Source organism: Bos indicus x Bos taurus, chromosome 5 (assembly GCF_003369695.1).
Source record: "Bos indicus x Bos taurus breed Angus x Brahman F1 hybrid chromosome 5, Bos_hybrid_MaternalHap_v2.0, whole genome shotgun sequence".
NCBI classification, from domain to species: Eukaryota; Metazoa; Chordata; class Mammalia; order Artiodactyla; family Bovidae; genus Bos; species Bos indicus x Bos taurus.
This window is the reverse complement of record NC_040080.1, coordinates 699049-720812: the sequence shown is the minus strand read 5'-3', so window position 1 is coordinate 720812 and position 21764 is coordinate 699049. Positions and strand designations below refer to the sequence as shown.

At 56.8% G+C, this 21764-nt stretch overlaps 1 protein-coding gene and 1 long non-coding RNA gene across 2 annotated transcripts; both read right to left on the bottom strand.

The window, feature by feature from the left end:
- Nucleotides 1-1959: 1959 nt before the first annotated feature.
- Nucleotides 1960-7151, bottom strand: LOC113892084. The gene is made up of 4 exons (XR_003510962.1): nucleotides 7067-7151; nucleotides 6826-6883; nucleotides 6621-6705; nucleotides 1960-5441 (listed from the first exon to the last, which is right to left on the bottom strand). It is a non-coding gene; the product is annotated as an uncharacterized LOC113892084 (long non-coding RNA).
- Nucleotides 7152-7314: 163 nt separating this feature from the next.
- On the bottom strand, nucleotides 7315-10641 carry IL17REL (interleukin 17 receptor E like). The gene is made up of 10 exons (XM_027543376.1): nucleotides 10498-10641; nucleotides 10229-10335; nucleotides 9875-9989; nucleotides 9196-9332; nucleotides 8952-9023; nucleotides 8816-8870; nucleotides 8163-8326; nucleotides 8049-8093; nucleotides 7730-7782; nucleotides 7315-7420 (listed from the first exon to the last, which is right to left on the bottom strand). The coding sequence occupies exons 1-10, from the start codon at nucleotides 10604-10606 to the stop codon at nucleotides 7315-7317; spliced, it is 963 nt and encodes a 320-aa protein (XP_027399177.1). The 5' UTR covers nucleotides 10607-10641.
- Nucleotides 10642-21764: the final 11123 nt, after the last annotated feature.

The window sequence follows — 21764 nt, the reverse complement described above, 5'->3', positions numbered from 1 at the left end:
AAACTCTGAATATCAGCAAACACTGGAACCAGAGCCCATAGGAAACCAGCACTCTCCACGGGCGGGGGGAGACCCACAACACTCACACGTCGGGGGCAGAAGCTGAAGTCACCTGTGTCCAAAGAATGCAAAATCCCAACTCACACAAGGAAAGACAATAGATGCAGATGATGGGCTGCCACAGATAATTTGGATTATCTGATTGGGACCCTAAACCAGCTTTTAACCAGAAACTGCAAACAGCCTTGACAAAATATTAACAGAATGACTCAGCAAAGAAATAGAAAGATACAAAGAGGCAAATGGAAATTTTGGAACTGAAAAATTCAATAAGTGAGACAAAACAAAACTTACTGGGTGGTTTCGCTAGCAGAGTGGAGATGACAGAGGAAGGAATCATTGAACTTGATATATCAGTAGAAATTAGTCTAAGAAATAGTCAGAGATGTTAAGGAATGAACAGTCTCAGGGACCGCCAGGGCCGTGACAGACGGGCTGGATTTGTGCTGCTGGAGTCCCTGAAGAAAGAAGAGAGGCTGCGGGGCTGGGAAAACCTGTCGAGGAAATGACAGCAGAAAACTAAAGAAGAAATGGGTTTCCCTGATGGCTCAGTGGTAAAGAATCCACCTACCAATGCAGAAGACTCGGGTTGGATCCCTGGGTTGGGAAGAGCCCCCGAAGAAGGAAACGGCAGAATTCCATCGACAGAGAGCTGCAGTCCATGAGGTTGCAAAGAGTTGGGCATGACTGAGCAACTAAACAAGAGCAAGGAAGAAATACTGACAATACCAAGTGCTGTCGAGGATGTGAGGCAACTGAACACTCGAGTGCTGATGCTGTGAGGCAGAGCCACGTGGCCACTCCGGGACGTGCTTTCTCAGTTTCTTACGCAGGTGACTGTGTACTTACTGCCAGACACAGCAACCCTGCCCAGGCATTTAACCTAGAGAAATGGAAATGTGTATTCACACGGAAACCTGTACCCGACCATGGCTAGAGGCTGTATTTGTAACAGCTGAAAACAACCCAGACATCTTTCAGTGGGTGAACTGTGGTGATCTACGCCATGGAATACAACTGCATCACAAAAGAAACAAGCTGTGACTCACACAACGTCCCAGATGAATCTCCAAGGTGTTACAGAGTAAGAGAGACCAGCCCCAGTTGTCTTCTGCCTGAGTCCATCCATGGAGAACATCAGTGGTTGCCAGGGGTTACGGGTGGAGAGAAGTGTGCCCCAGTTACGGCAGGGGCAATTTGGGGGTGATATAACTGTGTGTGTCCTGTGACAGTGACAGCTATCCAAATGTGTTAAAATTCAGAAAACTGTACACCAAAATCAAAAAGTCAATTTTAATTGGGGGGGGAGGATAAATAACATTTTGCGGTACACCTGAAGCTAACACAACATTGTAAATGAACTACACTCCAATATAAAATAAAAATTAAATCAAAATGTCAATTTTACCATTTAAGAGTCAAAGTGAGACATACAAGATATTTTTAAAACATATGTTTCAGGCAGTGTTTACGCGCGCCGGGGTTTTCTTGGCACGCGTTCTCCCGCGGGCGAGGGCACTGCGGCACGCTCGGGCCTCAGGACGCACAGCCTGGCGCGCGCGCCCGGGAGCTGATCGCGTGTCCTGCGGTCCCTCCCGGGAGGGTCAGAGGCGTGACAGACACTTGCAGCCCAAGGCGAGGGAGGCGTCCTCGTACACTCTCCGCTCAGGAAAAGCCAACGCGCTCCGGGGGCGGCGGGAGACGCGGGCTCGGCGCAGAGGCGCCGCGAGACTCCGCAGACCCTCCTGAGACCCCGCCTGGCTCCCGGAGGCCTCGCGGCCCGCTTCCCGCAGCAGCCGCGGCCCTTTCCGCTCGCCTTCCAGGGCCGGCCAAACCCCAGCCTCGTCCCGAAGGCCGCCCCGCAGCTGCTCCCCTCCCCACCTGCTCCCCTGCAAGCCGCCAGCGCCCCCCCACCCCCCGGCGGAAACCAGAACTTGAGGTTGGGGGTATCAGTGGCGGCCGACTCTGCCCCCCACCCCTGGTCCGCCCGGCGGCTGAGCCCCAGACGCTTCTGGGGCTCGAGGGCTGGGAGCGCCGTGGGCATCCGCGCAGGTCGGAGCTGCAGGGGCCGCTCGCCCAAGGCGCCAGGTGCCACTTCCCGTTGGAGAGGCAGGTGCACCCACCCGGTGAGCTGCGTCACCCCAGCGCCTCTTTCCCAACGGCTGGGCACACGCCCTCCCCAGGGGTCACGGCTGCGCACACGCCCTAGGGCCAGACGGGCCCTCAGTATCCCTACCCCACAGCAGTCATGAGTCCCTGGCGTCTCCCAGGTCCCACCTCCCCTCGGTCCGCGCTCACTGGACGGTCCTCGCACCTCGCAGCCTGCCGCTATCCCGAGGCTGTGTCAATGGCGCCCAGGGAAGCGTGGAAAAATATGTTTAAACGTGCAAATGAAGAGTTTTAGAAAAAAAAGGGTCAGTCGTTTCAACGTAGTAAGCAACCATTTTAAAAGAATTAAAATCATCAAAATCTTACTGGAAGCTGTACTCATGAAGGTTCTTCAGGAACAACCGCCCTTCACGCTCGGACCAGAAGAGGGGTAAGGGGGCACCTGTTGCTGGGGGCTGGCGGCGTGGGTGCACACCTGCCTCCAGAGATGCCCTCGAACCGTGGGCACTGCTGTCCGGAGGCCCCGCTGCCAGGACTCAGCGCCCAGCCCTGCTTGCCCAGCTGCCCCCCTTCCTCTGGCGACTCCAGCTGTACACCCAAACCCTGGCCTCGGCTTGACCTCCGGGCGCAGAGAGCGGGCAAAGACAAGCCGCTCCACACTCCTCACTGCAGAACCCAGCTCACAACAGCAGCCCACTCCCTCTACACAAGTTACCATTAGGACGCCCCTCGAACCACCAAGAACATTGAATCCTAACAACTTCGAGGTATCACCCATTTCTTTGGTCATACTGGGGACCACCTTGCTCTAAGTGGCACCCCCCCCACACACACACACTTCCTGTTTGCTTTCTCGGCCTCCGCCTTCTCACACTGGGCATTCACGTAAGTGACAGTTTCAGCTGTTTGTGAGCTGTCTTCCCCAGGCAGAGGTCAGCTCTAGGTAGGTGACTGATGGCTCTGTTTGCCCGGGCTTTAGGGCTGAGAATCCTGACCTGGGGCCACGCAGTTCAGGGCAGAGCAGATGTGGTCCGCGGCCCCAGGGCCGGTGTGTGCTCCTAGTGCTGGGAGAGGGCGGCGCCCAGCGGGTGCTCAGGGACTGCTAGGGGGATGAGGGGATGAATGGGTGAGGCACACGAACCCAGTTTACCTGTGAGCTCTGGGGGGTGGGGGGGGCGCTGGTGGGGAGGGAACCCATCATCCCTTGCTCTGGGGCCTGAGCACATTGGTACTCTCCTGCAGAGGTGTGGCCAGGCTGGGGAGGGGAGGCCCTGCTGAAGGAGTGGCCTCTCACTGGCCACAGCAGTGGGCCATGTGGGCACCCGGGCCATGGGGCTCCAAGTGCGCATGGAAGGCCCAGCTCAGAGCCCTGCGCTGAGTGCCCACCACCACGCGGGGGCAGCATATACTGGACAGCGGGGCAGCTGGGACCCTGGAGCACCCCTCCCCACCCCAGCCCTGTGGCCAGGCAGGTCCTTAGTCCTGGAGAGGACAGCAGTTGTTCCCCTTGTCTGGGCTTCCGGTTCCCCACTGTGGGATCCCAGGGCTGCTGTGAAGTCCTGGGGGAGCCTGCATCTGGTCAGTTCGCAGCACCCACCTCCCCCACCCCCTCCAGGAGGTCAAGGATTCCTTCTGAGGGAGGCCCTGGATCAGGGCTGCAGTCTCTGTGCACAGGCAGGGACCCCGAGATGGGCCAGGCGTGAGAAGCCGGAACTTGTGGCGTGGGGACCTTGGTCCCCACCTCCCTCTGTGCCTTGATGGGGAGGGGGCACTTGGGGCGGACAGGGGTCTCCAGAGTACCGCAGGAGTACTCGCGTGAGCCCAGAGCACAGCCCGCTGGGGGCCAGGCCTGGCCGAAGTGGGGGGACAGGACCCGGGGGCTGGGGGCGAGACAGCCCCTCTCAAATCGCAGGCAGGGGTCCAGCTGCAGTCACTGGACACCCCCCCCCACCCTGCCTCACGGGGGACACGCGGCCCTGTGGTCCCCCAGTCCCCACGAGTGCTCCCTGGCCCTGCCAACCCCTTCCCTGTCCTCAAGGGAAGCGGCGAGCCAGGCAGACAAGAGTTTCTCAGCGAGGGGGCATGTGGCCTCCACCGACCCCTCTCGTCGGCTCGGGGCAGCAGCTTCCACTAAGGGAACGATGGCGAGACGTCCAGGGGCCTGTGTTCGGCTAACCAGGCACAGCCCAGGCCGGGCCTGGAGGTAGGTGTGCATGCGCAGACGCAGCCCAACGTAGGCCCAGGGGCGGGGAGGTAGGTGCACATGCGCAGACACAGCCCAACGTAGGCCCAGGGGCGGGGCCAGCCCCGGCGTGCCCGCGTGTGCCCCGTGTTAGATGAAAGTGACGCCAGACAGCAGCCCAGCAGGGGCGGCCCGGTGGTCCTTGTGAGCTGGCAGGAGGGTCCCGTGAGGGCAGGCCCAGCCGGCCGACTGCTGGGCGACCACTGGCCTGGGACACAGAAATGACGCTGGCAGGCCAAGGGCGGCTTGTGGCTCTTGAGCACAGGTGGCGCGTGCTGACCTCAGGGGGTGCGAAATGTCTGAGAATGGCTCATCCTGGCAGCTGGCCCCTGAGGCCAACGGAGTGGCCGTCCCTCACCGCGCTGTCCTGGCTAGGGGCCTGGGGAGTGGAAGGTGGTCCAGCTCTGGGGGCGAGGATGCAGGGTGGGTGCTCGGGTGGTGGGCGCTCAGGTTCTTAGCAGAGTCTTTGAAGGGTGGGGGTCGGTGAAGGCCTATTCTGGGCCCCAGGGGGCACCCAGGGTGTGGACCCCAGCCCATGTGTGGGTGACCTGGCCCCCCAGACCTGGTCAGTTCCAGGAAGGGTGGGGTCACACCCTGTACTCCAGAGAACCTCGTGCTCAGGGCCAGGGATGCTGGCCCTGACCCCAGGTGGTCCAGAGGGAGCCTGGACCAGACTGGGACAGGCGCGTCAGGGGCTGGGCCATCTGGGGAAGGGGCTGCCCATGGAGCCGTTCTGTTGGCCCCACTCAGGGTTCAGGAGGGGCTGGAGGTCCTTCGTCTGACCCAAAGTCCCGACATCGTCCAAAGGCCCGAGTAGCTGCAGGCCTTTGGAGACCCGAGAGGTACACAGGCCCCTAGTCTGGGGCCAGATGAGGACCCCCAGTGCATGCCCTGAGGCCTAGCCTTCGTGACAGAGGCCTGGGGTGTCCAGACATGGGCTGGCCCCTTGCTGCATCCCCACAGTCGGACCTGGCACCCGTGTCTTCTTGGTGAGACACTTGGCCTCAGGCTGCTGTCTCCTGGGTGGCAGCTGGGGAGAGAGGAATGGGGGGCTGGCTCAGGCAGCCTTGTGTGGGGGCATAGACACCCCCTCCCCCAACCATCTGGTGACTCAGAGGGTAAAGAGTCCACCTGCAATGCAGGAGACCTGGGTTCGATCCCTGGGTCAGGAAGATCCCCTGGAGAAGGGAATGACAGCCCACTCCAGTATCCCGGCCTGGAGAATCCCATGGACAGAGGAGCCTGGCATGCGGCAGTCCGTGGGGTCGCAAAGAGTCAGACACGACCGAGCGACTAAACGCTTTAACGTTCACTTTTCACATACCCCCAGCCCACCTCTGACTATGAGGTGGAAAGAAGGAGAGGGAGATGAGACCCCACCCTCTCAGGGTCCCTTGCCCAGTCCTGCCAAGCCAGTGCCCGGTCAGCAGGCAAACGTCCATCTTCAGGGGAGTTTACCCTGACCCCAGGAGCAGTATCCTCCCAGGTTCCCCGACTCCAGCTGGGCCCAGGTGCTCTCACCGTTCACAGGACCCTGGGACTCACCCAGCGTGGCACTGGGGCTCCAGTCATGGCCCCAGGCCACCCACCATGCCATCTGACTGGCAAATATTGGAGCCCCGGTCCAGACACAAGGCTCTTAGGGGTGACCATCGCCCCTTCGACCTGCTGGGGTGGGGAGGTGGGGGGGTGTGGTGGTGGGGTAAGGGGAGAAGCGGATGCAGGCCCTGGAGCATTTGCCAGGGGAGGTGGGCGGGACCGGGGCACCCTGGCATTGCTGAGACTCCGCTGCACTCAGAGGCCATTCGAGACCTGCCCAGTTGCCCATCAGTGGACGGGATGGTGACAGCCCTGGATGCCCAGACACCCGTCTTTCTGCATTTCAGCACGGGGAAAGGTTTGCACTTGAAGGGGAGTGTGCTCGCTCCTCACTCCACTGCCCTTGTGTCCTCACTGCCCCGCTACCCCCGGGCCTCAGGCAGCAGTCAGCCCCTGGGCCACACCGAGGCCCCATAGGTTTAGGGGTCCCTCTACATCCTGCCAAGTCTGAGGTCCAGGAGTCTGGGACTCCTGGGTGGGCGACAGGTGGGCCGGGGACTTCGAGTTCCTGGGCAGTTGGAACCAGAGCCCAGGCCAGGGTGGTGAACACTCAGGGAGGAGGACGCAACACCCCTGACCCGGTGTGAGGCCCTGGAGGGGCCTTGCTTACCCAAGTCAAGGCTCAGAAGCCTGGCCTGGCGCTGAGGCGGTGGCCCCTCTGTCCTCCACCTCCTGTGCAGTGTGTCCCCGCCATCCTGACAGTGGGAGATGGGGCTGCTAGGGGCCAGTCTGGGGTCCAGCCTTGGTCCCTGGCAGCCCCTGAGTGCCTGTCCTCCCAGCCCCCGTACCCGCTGAGGCCTGGCCTGTTCACTCACCACACTGGAGGTTGCAGAGCTGCTGGGGAACGGAGAACTGGACATCGGTCCTCCTGCCCTGTGGGTGGGGGCAGGGCAGAGAGAGCAGGTCAGCACAGCCTGCAGCCCACCTTGCATGCCCCCTCATTCCCCAGAAGCACCATCTGGAGAGGCTGTGGGGCTGAAGGGACCCCCAGAGCAGCCCAGGGCCCTGGGCAGCTCCTGGGAGGTGGGCGGAGGCTGGGCAGGCCGGTACACCTACCTGGATGCAGGTGCTGGGTGCACAGGCCTCGTCCCCAGGAATGTCCACAAAGGCCACTGCAGGGTCCTCTGCGGAGTCACCCTGGTGCGGGAGGGGTCGGTCACAGGCCGTGGGGGCGCAGACCAGGCTCCTCCAGGTCACTGTGGTGCTCGCCACCCTCCGCCCTTGTGGGGACTAGCTCTGACTGCAGGAAAGTCGGGGGTCAGCCCCATCCCCAGGTCTCCAGGACGGTGCCCGCCCCACCTGGCTCACAGAGGCCGCAGGGACGGGGGTGGCCTGGAGCAGTCGACGGCAGGCGGGGGGCCACGTCTTCCCCTGGTGACACAGGCGCACCTGGAACCGGGCGGGGCCGGACGAGAAGAAGGCCACCCGGAGGCGGCCGGGAGCGGGTGCGGGCTGGACGGCCATCTTCCAGGCTGTGGGGGGCAGGGGTGAGGCCCAGCACCCACCCACTGCTGACCGTTTTTGCTATGGTCACACTGCAAGGGCCCCTGACCAGCCTCCCGCCTGCCCTCTGGAGGGCCGGCTCCTGAGGGACCGCCCCTGGAGGGCCCCGCCCCTTGTTGGGGTCCCGCCCCTCAGAGGGCCCCGCCCCCTTGGGGGCCCCGCCCCTTGGAGGCCCCCTTCCCCTCGAGGCCCTGTCCCCTGGAGGGCTCACCTGGGAACCGCGGCTGCTTGAAAGGGCACCTCACTTGGAAACCCAGGCTCGTGGAGAACTGCCGGGAGGCCGAGGGACAGGGTATGTCCCTCAGGCGGGCCTCCACGGCCCTCTGAGATTGGTTACAAACCCCCGCCCCCCACTGTTGGCCCAGGAGGGGTTAGAGGGGCTGCTAGGTGGCTGGACCCTGGGGCTGGGCAAGGCAGAGGGAGACATTTGGCCGTGGGTCCCCTGCCCCAATGCCGTGGGTCCCTTGTCTGGCTCCTCAGATCCCTCCGCAAGCCCCGGGAGGGCACGAGGCAGGTTGTGGTCTGGCCCACTCACCTTCAGGCAGAGCTGGGGCTGTGTGTCCACCAGCGGGTACTGCACCTGGGGGGAGCTCACGTCAGGGCCCTGGCCGAACATCCCCGCCCCCATCCCTGCCTGGGGGACACTCACCCTGCCGCGCGCCGGCCGGCCTGAGTGCTTCAGCTCGAGGCAGTGGGCCCCTGGCCCTGGCTGCCAGCACAGACTCACACGGCCTCTCATGGGGCAGGCGGGTTCCCAGCTCAGCGCCTGGCTCCCCGGGTGGTAGCGGATGGCGTCCCAGAGGCTCTCCGTGTCTGCAGGGACCCTCCCCCAGGGCTGGAGTCAGAGGGACACTGTCCCAGCTGCTGACAGACCACCGGACCCAGCACCTGCTCAGTGACAGGCAGGCTGGGTCCCGGGCAGGTGTCTTCTCCCGTGGTTCTCGGCCTAGGCCCCAGCCAGTTCGCTTGTGTGCCCTGATGAGCACCCCTAATCCTCGGGGAGGATCCCCCGAGGTCTCCCAGGTGGCCAGGCCATGGCGCCCGTGTGTGCTTGTGTCTGGCTGACATGGACGCTTGCATCCACGCAGGGCTTCCACCACCTGGAGGGCTTGCCCAGAACACAGCGCTGACTACCTACTGCCTGAAGCCGTCTCAGGCGCTGAGGCTGGGCCTCCCCGCTACTCTCAGCCCCTCTTGTGTCAGCCCCGCGCGCTGGACCAGGAGCCCCCACCCTTGGGGACCCCTGACTCACCATCTCCCACCCCTCCCTCCTCGCTCTCCCGGGCACCGCAGGGCACTCACCATTTTTGAAAGGGCAGGTCTGGATTCGCACCGCATCAGGGGTTGCCGACCAGACCTGCGGAACGGGCTGGGATCAGCACAGAGTCGGCCCATCCTCTTGTCCACTCTCGGGTGTCAAGCCCGCACCCTTACTGACCTCAAGGCACAGGCACGACAACTCTTGGCTGTAGGGTAGAGAGACCCTCCGGGAGACCCTGTTCCCTATTACCTGCATCGGAGGGAAGGCGCGTGGGCGGGGCGGCAGGGGAGGACAGAGGGAGGGCGGGGTCTGCTGGGCGGGGCGGGGCTGTGGGCGGGGCGGCAGGGGAGGACAGGGGGCGGGGCTGGAGCTGTGGGCGGGGCGGCAGGGGAGGACAGGAGTGGGCGGGGCTGAGGCTCACCCGCACTGGGGCGCCCGCGTCCTCGCAGATGAACCGCTTCAGACAGAGCCTCACGTAGTAGTCAGGGCCCCCCGACTCTGGCACCTGTACTAGAATGACCTTGCGGCTGCGGTCTACCCAGTAGGAGAGCTTCTGAGCTGTAGGAGGGCAGGAGGGGTCACGCTGTGGCCAGAGGTCACCAGGCACAGGGCTCCAGCTGTCCTGACAGCCTGCATGTGGTGACTCCTGCCAGACCCAGGCATCTTGGAAGTTGCCTGCCTGAGGACCCATCGTGAGTTCCCACGTGAGGAGGGCAGAAGAGCCCGGTAGGAGGCTTGTGGGTGCCCACCACCACCCAAGGGTCTTCCCAGGGGCAACGGGGCCGGGGTCCCACCTGGGGAGGGACCTCACCGAAGCAGTCAGGCACATTCTTCCCCACGTCCTCCTCTCTGCAGTCTGGAATGACAAGGGAAGTGTTGGGCCCAGCCCGCTCTGCCCCAGGGGCACCCGGGCCTCTGCAGGTGTGGTTTCCAGAAGCCCACCCCTCCAGGGAGACAGCAACCCAGAATTAAGCAAATGCACTTGCTGGGACCTGTCCCTCATGGCCTACCCGCTGCCTGGGTGACTCCTGCCCCAGGGCAGTCACCGCTCCCTCCAGGAGGCTGGAGGGCAGTGCCCACGCCAGCTCCCTGGTCCCTACCTTCCGTGTGGTATTGCTGGCCCAGCTGGACCCCGCAGAAGTGGGGGACAGTCCTCAGGGTGACGTAGAGGCTCTGGGCCACGCCCACCTTGAAGCAGTCAAAGCGCACCTGGAGCTGGGCAGAGACGGGGTGAGCTGTGGACCTGGGTGTCGACCCCCCACCCCCGGCCAGGCCAGCTCCACCTCGCACAGCTGGAACCCAGAGTCTGGGGTAGGGGAGGAGGGGCGCCTCAGCCGTGGGCCAGGATGGGCTGTGGAGCGGGGAGGGCGGCGAGAACTGGCCAGGGGACAGCTGTGCTGCCGGGCACAGGCTTGGGGCTGGACCGGCAGGTCCAGGTCAGACACTGGCCTCACCTGCTGCCCGGCCTGCCGGTGGGAGGCCCTGGGGACCTGCACAGTCTGGCACTGCGTCTCCTGGGTGTCCAGGCTCGTGGAGCAGACCTCCAGGCCCTGAAGGCTCTCTGTGGAGAGAGGGGCCGCGGGCTGTCAGACCATGCTGTCCCCTGTGAAGGCAGTGAGCAGGGTCTCTCTGCCCCACCCCAGCCTGCTGACAGGTTGTCATGGGAAGAAAAGGAGCCCTGAGCACCCCCACCATGACCCAGGAGTGACCCCGTCACAGTCACCATGGAGCGTGAGGGAGGCATTGACGCGCAGGAGCAGGGAGCAGCCGTCGGGTGGGGAGCACTTCATGGCGGTGGAGAGCCCCAGGGCCCCCAGGACGGACCTGGGCATGGACGCAGGGGGCTGCTGGCAGAAGCTGTTGAAAATATTTCCTGTTGGGGGAGAGGGAGGCTAAGTGCCAGTGTTGCTGGTGCCTGGGCTATTCCCTGCGGGTGGCTGGGTGGGAAGGGGCTCTGGGGCTGCACAGAATTGGAGGTGGGGAATCCTCCCTACTTGCCCCAGTGCCGTCAGAGAGCCAAGCCCTGGACGAGTGGTGGGCCCACCTGAGCCATGTGCAGAGCTGTCTGCTGGGCCCAGGAGTGGGGCCCCCGCCTGGCCAGCAAAGGGGCAGAAGAGGGCCCTCCTCCAGGCGTGCCGGCTGGCCCCATGGGTTCCAAAGATGAGCAGCAGCACAGGTCTGCAGGGGGCACCCGGGCCTGAGCCCGAAGTCACTGCCGCCTAAAGCCCTGTCCGTGGGCAGGCGGCAGCACTGGCACATATGGCTTGGCCCCAATGGCCTTGGTCAGGGCCCTGGAAGCCGGGGCCAGACCGAGCGCTGTGCAGGGAGCTGGGATCTCGCTTTCAGGCTCCAGGGCTGAGGGGTATTTTCGGTCTTGGCTCTGCCCGATCTTCAGGCAGACGCTTCAAGGTCAATGGGGTTAGTTCCACGGGCTCCACCATGCCCCGGAGAGCCCTGCACCCCGTGGAGCTGGCAGCCCAGGTTCCCTCTGGCACTTAGGGCCTGGCGTTCCGGCCAGGTGACGTGTCAGATGGTGTGTGCTCAGCGGTGCCCAGGCCGCAGGCACACCCCAGGCAGCATGGCAGGAAGACCCGCCCTCAGGCTGACGGTCAAGGGGAAGCAAAGGACGAAGGTGCCAAGGCCCTTCCTGCGCTTCAGGAGGAGGGGGACATGGGCACAAGGGTGACCCGTTGAATGCACGAGGGTGGGGGAAGGGCAGAGGGCACACCCAAGGCCGTCTCCCCTCGCGGCACGAGGAGCCAGAGTGAGGGGTCCCCATGGCCATGGTGGCTGGGCTCCCAGACCTTGGAGAAGGGGGCCAAGGCGCCGCTGCTGAGACCCAGACAGAAGAGCTGGCCCGTCGCTCAGCGGAGCCCCAACCTGACCCGATCAGACGTGACTCAAAGAGGCAGCAGAAACTGTGAGGTCTGAAATGTTCCTGGGAAAGAAACCAGAGCTGTGGACCCCGCTGAGGTCAAGATAGAGGTCAAGGTGGAGTCACAGAGCTCAGCCTGGACAGCAGACGGAGTGCGGTCTCAAGACACTGGGTGTAAGGAAGTGTAGGATGGTGAAGCCCACAGCCGTGCCCGCTGTCCTGAGAGTGTTGTGAGGTGGCCGGGATGGGGTAATGGCATTCAGGGCGCCTGGTGCCTCCCCAAGAGAAGTGGGGCAGATCTGGTCAGAGGCAAACAGCCGGAAGTGGCCAGAGTTTGCAGGACGAGCACAGGAGGACTGCAATGCAGAGAGCGGGGTGAGTGTTTGGCAGAGCGGGATGCCCGCATGGACTGAGGAGCTGCAGGAAGAGAAGAAGCCGGAGGGGCTCTGGGGACAGAGTCTTGTTGGCCCGTGGGTCTAGGCTGTCCCTGCTCCCAGCCAGACCACAGAGCCAGGGCCTCGCGGGAACCTGGTGCAGCGGACGCAAGAGTCTTGTTTCCGTAAGAGAGATAACTAGCCATGGGTGGAGCACTACTCTGATCTCATCTAACAGATCTTGAAATAAAGACCCCAGAAGGATTAACCTGTTTCCAAGTAAGTTGACTGTATTCCAGAAAAGACTCAAGAATATTTGTGACGATAAAGGTATATATCCAGTGCGCGCGTGTGCTCACACAGGATCCGCCTCTTTGCAATCCTATGGACTCCAGGCAAGAACACTGGAGTGGGGTGCCATTTCCTCCTCCAGGGGATCTTCCTGCCCAAGGGAGTGAACCCATGTCTCTTGTATCTCCTGCATTGGCAGGTGGATCCTTTACCACTGAGCCATCTGTGAATCACAGTCTACCATATAATAAAAAATTACAGGTTATGCAAAACATAACCTGAATGAGGAAAAAAGTCAATGAACTAAAACTGACACAGGTGTTAGAATTACTAGACAAGAATATTAAAGCAGTTATTATAACTGTGTTTTACACGCTCAAAAAGTTAATTGTAGATGTGAAAGTTTTTTTTTTTCAAAAAAACTCCAACTTACAGGGATGAAAACTACAATGTCTGAGATGAAAAATACATTAGCTACATTAATAACAGATATAGCCATTGGAAAAAAAAGAGATTGGAGAACTTGACATAGCAATAGAAAACACGCAAAAGTAGGTGGAGAGGGATGGTGATGGGGTGATGACGTAATGATGCTGGTGGTGATGGTGGAGGAGGTGGTGGTGATGATGTAATGATGGTGGTGGAGGTGGTGGTGATGGGTGATGGCATAATGATGGTGGAGGTGGTGGTGAAGGTGAGGAAATAGAACGACAGCGCTTCAGGGAGCTGAAGGACACCTTCAGGTAATCTGATGTGTGTGTAGTTAGAGTCCTGGAAGGAATGAGGGAATGAAGAAACATCTTAAAAAAGAATAGAAACTTTTCAAGCTGGGTGAGAACTATGCACTCACAAATCCAAGACGCCCGATGAAAGATAGGAAACATGAAGAATTACAAGCACACCACAGTCAGTTTGTTCAAAGCCAGAGTAAAGAGAAAACTGTAAAGCCACCAGAGGAAAAGACACGTGAGGCCCCGCGGAACCAAGGCAGGGGAGAGGCAGACTTCTTCTGGGGAGCCATGCGAGTGAGATGATGACAGGAAAGACTCCCCAGGACTGAGAGACGAAACCCACCAGCCTAGCATCCCACCCCGCCCAGGCCTGCGTGCCTGACTCTCGGCAAGCATGCTGCGAGTCCAGCGGGGAATGCACGGTGCTTCCAGCAAATGGTGCTCAGCTCTGTGTCCACTGGAAACCAATGGGCTCTAGACCACAGCTCTCACAGAATGTAAACTTTATCCCAAATGGACCGTCAGACTCAATGCAAAACCTAAACTACCAAACTTTCAAAAAGAAACCTATTTTTAAAAATTTCTATGACCTTCAGTTCAGTCACTCAGTCGTGTCCGACTCTTTGCAACCCCATGAACCACAGCACACCAGGCCTCCCTGTCCATCACCAACTCCCGGTGTTCACTCAGACTCACATCCATCGAGTCAGTGATGCCATCCAGCCATCTCATCCTCTGTCGTCCCCTCCTCCTCCTGCCTTCAATCTTTCCCAGCATCAGGGTCTTTTCAAATGAGTCAGTTCTTTGCATCAGGTGGCCAAAGTATTGGAGTTTCAGCTTCAGCATCAGTCCTTTCAGTGAACAGCTGGGACTCATCTCCTTTAGGATGGACTGGTTGGATCTCCTTGCAGTCCAAGGGACTCTCAAGAGTCTTCTCCAACACCACAGTTCAAAAGCATCAATTCTTCAGCGCTCAGCCTTCTTCACAGTCCAACTCTCACATCCATACATGACCACTGGAAAAACCATAGCCTTGACTAGACGGACCTTTGTTGGCAAAGTAATGTCTCTGCTTTTGAATATGCTGGCTGGGTTGGTCATAACTTTCCCTCCAAGGAGCAAGCGTCTTTTAATTTCATGGCTGCAATTACCATCCACAGTGATTTTGGAGCCCAGAAAAATAAAGTCAGCCACTATTTCCACTGTCTCCCCATCTATTTGCCATGAATGGCATCTATGACCTTAGGTAAGGCAAAATTTTCTTAGACACAATACTGAAATTGTGACCCATAAGAGAAAAAATGGGTAAGTTGGATTTCATCAAGCTTTCAAACTTCTGCTCTTTGAAAGACCCCAGTAAAGAGTGAAAAGACAAGTTAGAGATTGGGGGGAAATATTTGCGAATCGTGCACCTGTTAAGGAACGTGTGTTCAGAACCTGTAAGAACTTTCCAAATTCAGCAACAAGGTAACCAGCAGCACTTCTGCCTGTCCTCCACGTGGAGGGGACGGGGCTGCAGGATTCCACCGCCCTAGACGGTGGAGGTTTAAAAAATAATAAAGCCAGCGAGTAGCTGTTGTTGTTCAGTCACTAATTTGTGTCCAACTCTTTGCAACCCCATGGACTGTGGCACGCCAGGCTTCCCTGTCCTTCACTGTCTTCTTGAGTTTGCTCAAACTCATGTCCATTGAGTCGGTGATGCTAGCTAATCATCTCATCCTGTCATCCCCTTCTCCTCCTGCCCTCGATCTTTCCCAGCATCAGAGTCTTTCCCAGTGAGTCGGCTCTTCATGTCAGGTGGCCAAAGTAAGCGAGTAGTTGGTCTGCCTTTTCCTATCCGTGTGTGCTGGCAGTTCTAAACGGGGGTAAAATCCTCCCCGCTGGTCAGAGCTGGGAATGGTCCCCTGCCCTGCCCCGGCCCCCACCGCACACCTGGCCCGCTATTGTCCTGGGGCTGATAAACCCGAGGTGTGGGGTCAGATGGGCGATTCAGAGCTTCCTGGGGGGACAGCTCCCAAGGGCTGCGGCTGGAATTGGAGCAGAGGCTGCCTGCAGGAGGCGGCCGAGCCCCGGTCTGGCTCCAGGGGCTCCTGGTCAAGCCCGGGAGTGGGGGGGTTAGTCGGCACGGTGGGGGTGGGGGTGAGGAGAGCGGTGTCCCCAGGCCTGGCGTTTCCTTGCTAGAGACGCGTCCTCCGAGCCTGGAGCTTCAGCCCTCTCTCATCTAGGCTGTCCCTCATGCGTGTGGAAACGTCCTCCTCTGCAGAAAACGAGAAGGCAGCATCTTTTGACCTTTTCTGGAGAAATACAAGGACCTATCGCAGCCAACCAAGAAAAGGATCAGAGTCAGAAGGAACAAAGGGTGGAGCCATAGGCGAGCACGGCGACCATGGGTGCCAGGAAGTTGCTTGTGTAAAAGTAAGAACAGGCTCTTGTTCCCGCTAAGCTCACAACACAGAAGGTGTAGAGAAGAAAGTGACGTGGCGGGCTCCCCGCTGGTGAGCAGTCGGGACGCAGCGCTTGCACTGCCTGGGCGTGGGTTCAGTGCTCAGTTTAGGAGCTAAGACCCCACAGGCTGTGCAGAGCAGCCCCGCTGTGACTGTGTGGAAGGCACTGTGAACCCCACATTCTTTGTAAAGATTAAGGAGAAGTAAATACATATGACCTCATTTGAAGGTTTAAAGCCACCACAGTAAACCAGAGGCATACTAAGAGAAGGCCTAACAGCTTGGCTGTGTCTTAAAAAGGAGAAATATGAGCTCAGAAGGAAGAAGTGGGTTACAAAGGGAACCGTGAACACAGGAACTGGTAAAACACGGAGGTGAATGTAACTGCCTTGGCAGGGCAGGAGGAGAGAGAAGGGCTCCTGTGCATCTGAAAACCCGTCGGGGGTTTCCTTCTGCATCCTACAGGAGCCCGTGCTGTCTGGACCGGTTCTACTGAGAACAGCTAACAGTGCTGGAGGGAAAAAATACATGTTAAAAACTCACGTGTAAAATCATACACGTGAAAACATACATGTAAAACACGTGAAACATACCTGTAAACACATACATGCGGGAAACATAGGCGTAGGCAACTTACATATATATGTGAAAAAACTTCCCAAAACCCGTGAGAGCTGATAGGAGCACCAGGGTCCTCAGCACAAAACCCGAGGAAGCAGGGGGGATGCTGAGGCTCGGCCGGACCAGGAGGCCCAGGGCTGCCCCGTCTCGTTGACGGGATCCGGAGAAACCTGCCGCCTCCTCCGACCCTGGGCCCAGCGGGAGGGCAGGGACGCGGAGCTTCCTGGAAAGCCTGCAGCCTCCGCGGGCCTGGGGGCTGCTCCCAGCGCTGGTCTGCACCCAGGCAGATCCAAGCCCACTTCAGTCCACGACTTAGAAATGGTCCTGATAGTCACAGGTCACTCCTGGTCCCACTCAGAAACAACGGGAACCCGGTCTGTGGGGAGATGCCTGAATCCTCGGCCCGGGGACGGCCAAGAGCCATTTCTCAGGGGCACGGAACAGACTTTTTTTTTTGGCCACACTGCATGGCTTGTGGCATCTTAGGTTCTCTCCCAGGAAGACAGTGTCTCTATTCCCGGCCCCCATCAGGGAAAGACAGAGCCCTGACTGCTGGACGGCCAGGGAACTCCCTGGAGCAGACACGTGAGAGATAAACAGCCTCGCTGGGGAGACAGAGCGCCCAGAGGGAGGGCCGGAAGAGAGACACGCCACAGACGGGTCCAGGAGCCTCCACAGGGCCACCGCGGGTTCAGAGCGGTGACTCGGGCAGTCCTGCTGCTTTCCAACTCAGAGCCGAGCTTCCACCACACCTTCTGCACAGGACCTCAGCATCTCCTTTCTTCCGCTCGACTCTCAAGAACACCGGGGAGGACACCGTGAAGCTGCGTCCTGCCACTTGCTGTGTTCCCGACACTGTCTGGGTCGCAGCACTCACCGCTGGGCGGGCTGGAAAGAGCGGAAACCTGTCTCTGCATAGACTTGTCTCGGTCTCTCCTGGTGTTCACAGCCCGTCCCTGTCTCCATGGTCAGGGTGCTCGGCTGTGAATACTGTACCATCTCCCCTTCCACTCGTGTTCTCAGCGCCGCAAACAGCCCTGCGTTAAATCTTCACCCTGTTTCCCATCCGACCCCTCCCGGGGTCTCGGGGCCGGATGCTCCTTCCCTAGGAGGGGCCCTTGGGACAAGAGTCCGTGAGTCCCAGCCTGTGCGTGCCTCATGCCTGAAGGCCAGTGTCCCTTCATGGAAATACATTTGATGTATGGCACTGTGTGAACTTAAGGAGTACAGCGTGCTGGTTTGGTGCATTTATCTGTTGTCATCATTGCTGTTGTAGCAAAAGCAGCCATATCAAGTCACATAATTATTGTTTCTCTTTTTGTGGTTGGATTAATTAAGATCTGGCCTCTTAGCAAGTTTCGCGATTATAACACAGAACTGTGTCTACAGTTATCAAATGACGTGCTATGGACTTGCTGTCCATTCTCTTCTGGGGTAAAATGTAGCTCTTTGAAAAATCTGATGTACTTTCCTTTCCATTTTGAATTGCTAAGTTCTTTTTGCTTAGATGCCCAAAGATTTTTCACTTTAACATCCAGCTGTTTTGCTTGAGTGAGTTTTCACGCTGTCCCTCTCTAGTTCATGCCTCGTGTTAGGGCTGTTTGTTGTCCTTGAGCTGCACTTCTGCGCATCTGATCTGCGGCTCAGTTCTCTCCAGGGTCTCACAGGACCCACATTCTGGACTTTCCTTGCCTATCTGCAGCATCTTCTATTATTGACACGTCATTTCATCTCTTTTGATTTTTTTTCTTTTCAAACCTTACTTGTATTCTTTTCTAAACATTTTTATTTCTTTACTTATTGTTGGTTGCATGGAGTCCTTGTGACTGTGTGCGGACTTTCCTCTCGGTGTGCTGAGCGGGGCTTCCTGTTTGCTGCGGCGTGTGGGCTGCTCGCTGCTCTGGCTTCTCTGGTGTGGAGCACGGGCTCCAGGGCACGAGGGCTTAGCAGCTGCAGCACGCCGGCTCAGGAGCTGTGCTTCCCGGGATCTAGAGTGCCGGCTCAGGAGCTGTGGTGTGTGGGCTGAGTTGCCCTGAGGCACGTGGGATCTTCCCGGACAAGGGGTTGAACCCTGCATTAGATTCTTGCCCACTGCGCCATCACAGAAGTCCCTGGTATTCTCGTTTTAATTGAAATACAGTTGACTTACAATGTTGTGTTAATTTTTGCCGTATAGCAAAGTGATTCAGTTATATATATGGGTACATTATTTTTTAAAAAAGCATTCTTTTTCCTTATGGTTTATCACAGAACATTAAGCATTGTTCCCTGTACTAACAGCTCAGTTCAGTCGCTCAGTCATGTCTGATCCTCTGTGACCCCACGGGCCGCAGCACGCCAGGCCTCGTCCACCACCAACTCCTGGAGTCTACTCAATCACAATATGACACTTCTTTTTGATTTTTAAAAAATCCCCTTTTCACTTTCTATTTTTCTCAAGGCATTTAATATTGGGTCTATTCACTACTTCTAACATCGTCTTCATTTCTGCAGCGATTTTTTCTTTATTTTTAAGCCCAAGTGTTGTCACCTCATTTCTGAAATTTCCTAATTTTTGTTCCTATTGTTCTTTAACATCTTTATCAACTTTCTTGAGTCTTCTAACATTTCATGCAAAGATGGGCTCAATAAAGGACAGAAATGGTATGGACCTAACAGAAGTAGAAGGTATTAAGAAGAAGTGTCAAGAATACACAGAAGAACTATACAAAAAAGATCTTCATGACCCAGATAACCATGATGGTGTGATCACTCACCTAGAGCCAGACATCCTGGAATGCGAAGTCAAGTGGGCCTTAGGAAGCATCACTACGAACAAAGCTAGTGGAGGTGATGGAGTTCCAGCTGAGCTATTTCAAATCCTAGAAGATGATGCTGTTAAAGTGCCAGCAAAATTGGAAAACTCAGCAGTGATCACAGGACTGGAAAAGGTCAGTTCTCATTCCAATCCCAAAGAAAGGCAATGCCAAAGAATGTTCAGACTACTGCACAATTGCAGTCATCTCACACGCTAGCAAAGTAATGCTTAAAATTTTCCAAGCCAGGTTTCAACAATATGTGAACTGAGAACTTCCCAGTGTTCAAGCTGGATTTAGGCAAAGGAATCAGAGATTAAATTGCCAATACCTGTTGGATCATACAAAAAGCAAGAGAATTCCAGAAAAACATCTACTTCTGCTTTACTGACTATGCTAAAGCCTTTGACTGTGTGGATGACACAATCTGTGGAAAATTCTTCAAGAGATGGGAATACCAGACCACCTCACCTGCCTCCTTTGAAACCTGTATGCAGGTCAAGAAGCAACGGTTAGAACCGGACATGGAGCAACGGACTGGTTCCAAATTGGAAAAGGAGCACGTCAATGCTGTATATTATTGCCCTGCTTATTTAACTTCTATGCAGAGTACATCATGGGAAATGCAGGGCTGGAGGAAGCACAAGCTGGAATCAAGATTGCTGGGAAAAATAACAACCTCAGATATGCAGATGACACCATCCTTATGACAGAAATCGAAGAACCAAAGAGCCTCTTGATGAAAGTGAACGTGAGAAAGCTGGCTTAAAAGTCGACATTCAAAACCCGAAGGGGTCACGGCATCTGGTCCCATCACTTCATGGCAAACAGATGGGGAAACAATGGAAACAGTGACAGACTTTATTCTCCTGGGGTCCCATATCGCTGCAGATGGAGACTGCAGCCATGAAATTAAAAGACGCTTGCTCCTTGGAAGGAAAGCTCTGATTAACCTAGACAGCATATTAAAAAGCAGAGACTAATTTGTCAACAAAGGTCTGTCTAGTCAAAGCTATGGTTTTTCCGGTAGTCACGTATGGATGTGAGAGTTGGACCAAAAAGAAGACTGAGCCCTGAAGAACTGATGCTTCTGAACTGTGGTGTTGGAGAAGACTCTTGAGAGTCCCTTGGACTACAAGGAGATCCAACCAGTCCATCCTAGAGGAAATCAGTCCTGAATATTCACTGGAAGGACTGATGCTGAGGCTGAAGCTCCAATACTTTGGCCACTTGATGTGAAGAGCTGACTCATCTGAAAAGACCCTGATGCTGGGAAAGATTGAAGGCAGGAGGAGAAGGGGACGACAGAGGATGAGATGGTTGGATGGCGTCATGGACTCGATGGACATGAGTTTGAGTGAGGTCCGGGAGTCGGTGATGGACAGGGAGGCCTGGCGTGCTGCAGTCCATGGGGTGGCAGAGTCTGAATGGGACTGAGCTACTGAACTGAACTGGCTATTTTAAACCACTTTGAAATGAAAAGCTACAGTTGTGGGTTTTCGGGGTGTTCTGGCGCACTGCCTTTGCCTGTCGGGACCTTATTCTGCCCCTCATTCTCTTTTTATTATCATAACTCGCTGGGGGCTTGTGCCCACGGCCCGCCTTGGCCACTGTTACGAGACTGGAGATTTCTGAGCTTTCCGCCACAGGCTGGGTTCTGCTGTCCCCGCTGCACACAGCGCCCTCTGCTGTTGCTTTGGGTGGACGTGCTTTGTGGTCCGATTTCCTGGCTCTAGGTAGTGGTCACACCATCGTGATTATCTGGGACGTGAAGATCTTTTTGTACAGTTCTTCTGTGTATTCTTGCCACCTCTTATTAATATCTTCTGCTTCTGTTAGGTCCATACCATTTCTGCCCTTTATCGAGCCCATCTTTGCATGAAATGTTCCCTTGGTATCTCTAATTTTTTGAAGAGATCTCTAGTCTTTCCCATTCTGTTGTTTTCCTCTATTTCTTTGCATTGATCGCTGAAGAAGGCTTTCTTATCTCTTCTTGCTATTCTTTGGAACTCTGCATTCAAATGGGTATATCTTTCCTTTTCTCCTTTGCTTTTCGCTTCTCTTCTTTTCACAGCTATTTGTAAGGCCTCCCCAGACAGCCATTTTGCTTTTTTGCATTTCTTTTCCATGGGGGTGGTCTTGATCCCTGTCTCCTGTACAATGTCACGAACCTCAGTCCATAGTTCATCAGGCACTCTGTCTATCAGATCTAGGCCCTTAAATCTATGTCTCACTTCCACTGTATAATCATAAGGTATTTGATTTAGGTCATACCTGAATGGTCTAGTGGTTTTCCCTACTTTCTTCAATTTCAGTTTGAATTTGGCAATAAGGAGTTCATGGTCTGAGCCACAGTCAGCTCCTGGTCTTGTTTTTGCTGACTGTATAGAGCTTCTCCATCTTTAGCTGCAAAGAATATAATCAATCTGATTTCGGTGTTGACCATCTGGTGATGTCCATGTATAGAGTCTTCTCTTGTGTTGTTGGAAGAGGGTGTTTGCTATGACCAGTGCATTTTCTTGGCAAAACTCTATCAGTCTAGTCAAGGCTATGGTTTTTCCAGTGGTCATGTATGGATGTGAGAGTCGGACTGTGAAGAAGGCTGAGCGCCGAAGAATTGATGCTTTTGAACTGTGGTGTTGGAGGAGACTCTTGAGAGTCCCTTGGACTGCAAGGAGATCCAACCAGTCCATCCTAAAGGAGATCAGCCCTGGGATTTCTTTGGAAGGAATGATGCTAAAGCTGAAACTCCAGTACTTTGACCACCTGATGCGAAGAGTTGACTCATTGGAAAAGACTCTGATGCTGGGAGGGATTGGGGGAAGGAGGAGAAGGGGACGACAGAGGATGAGATGCTGG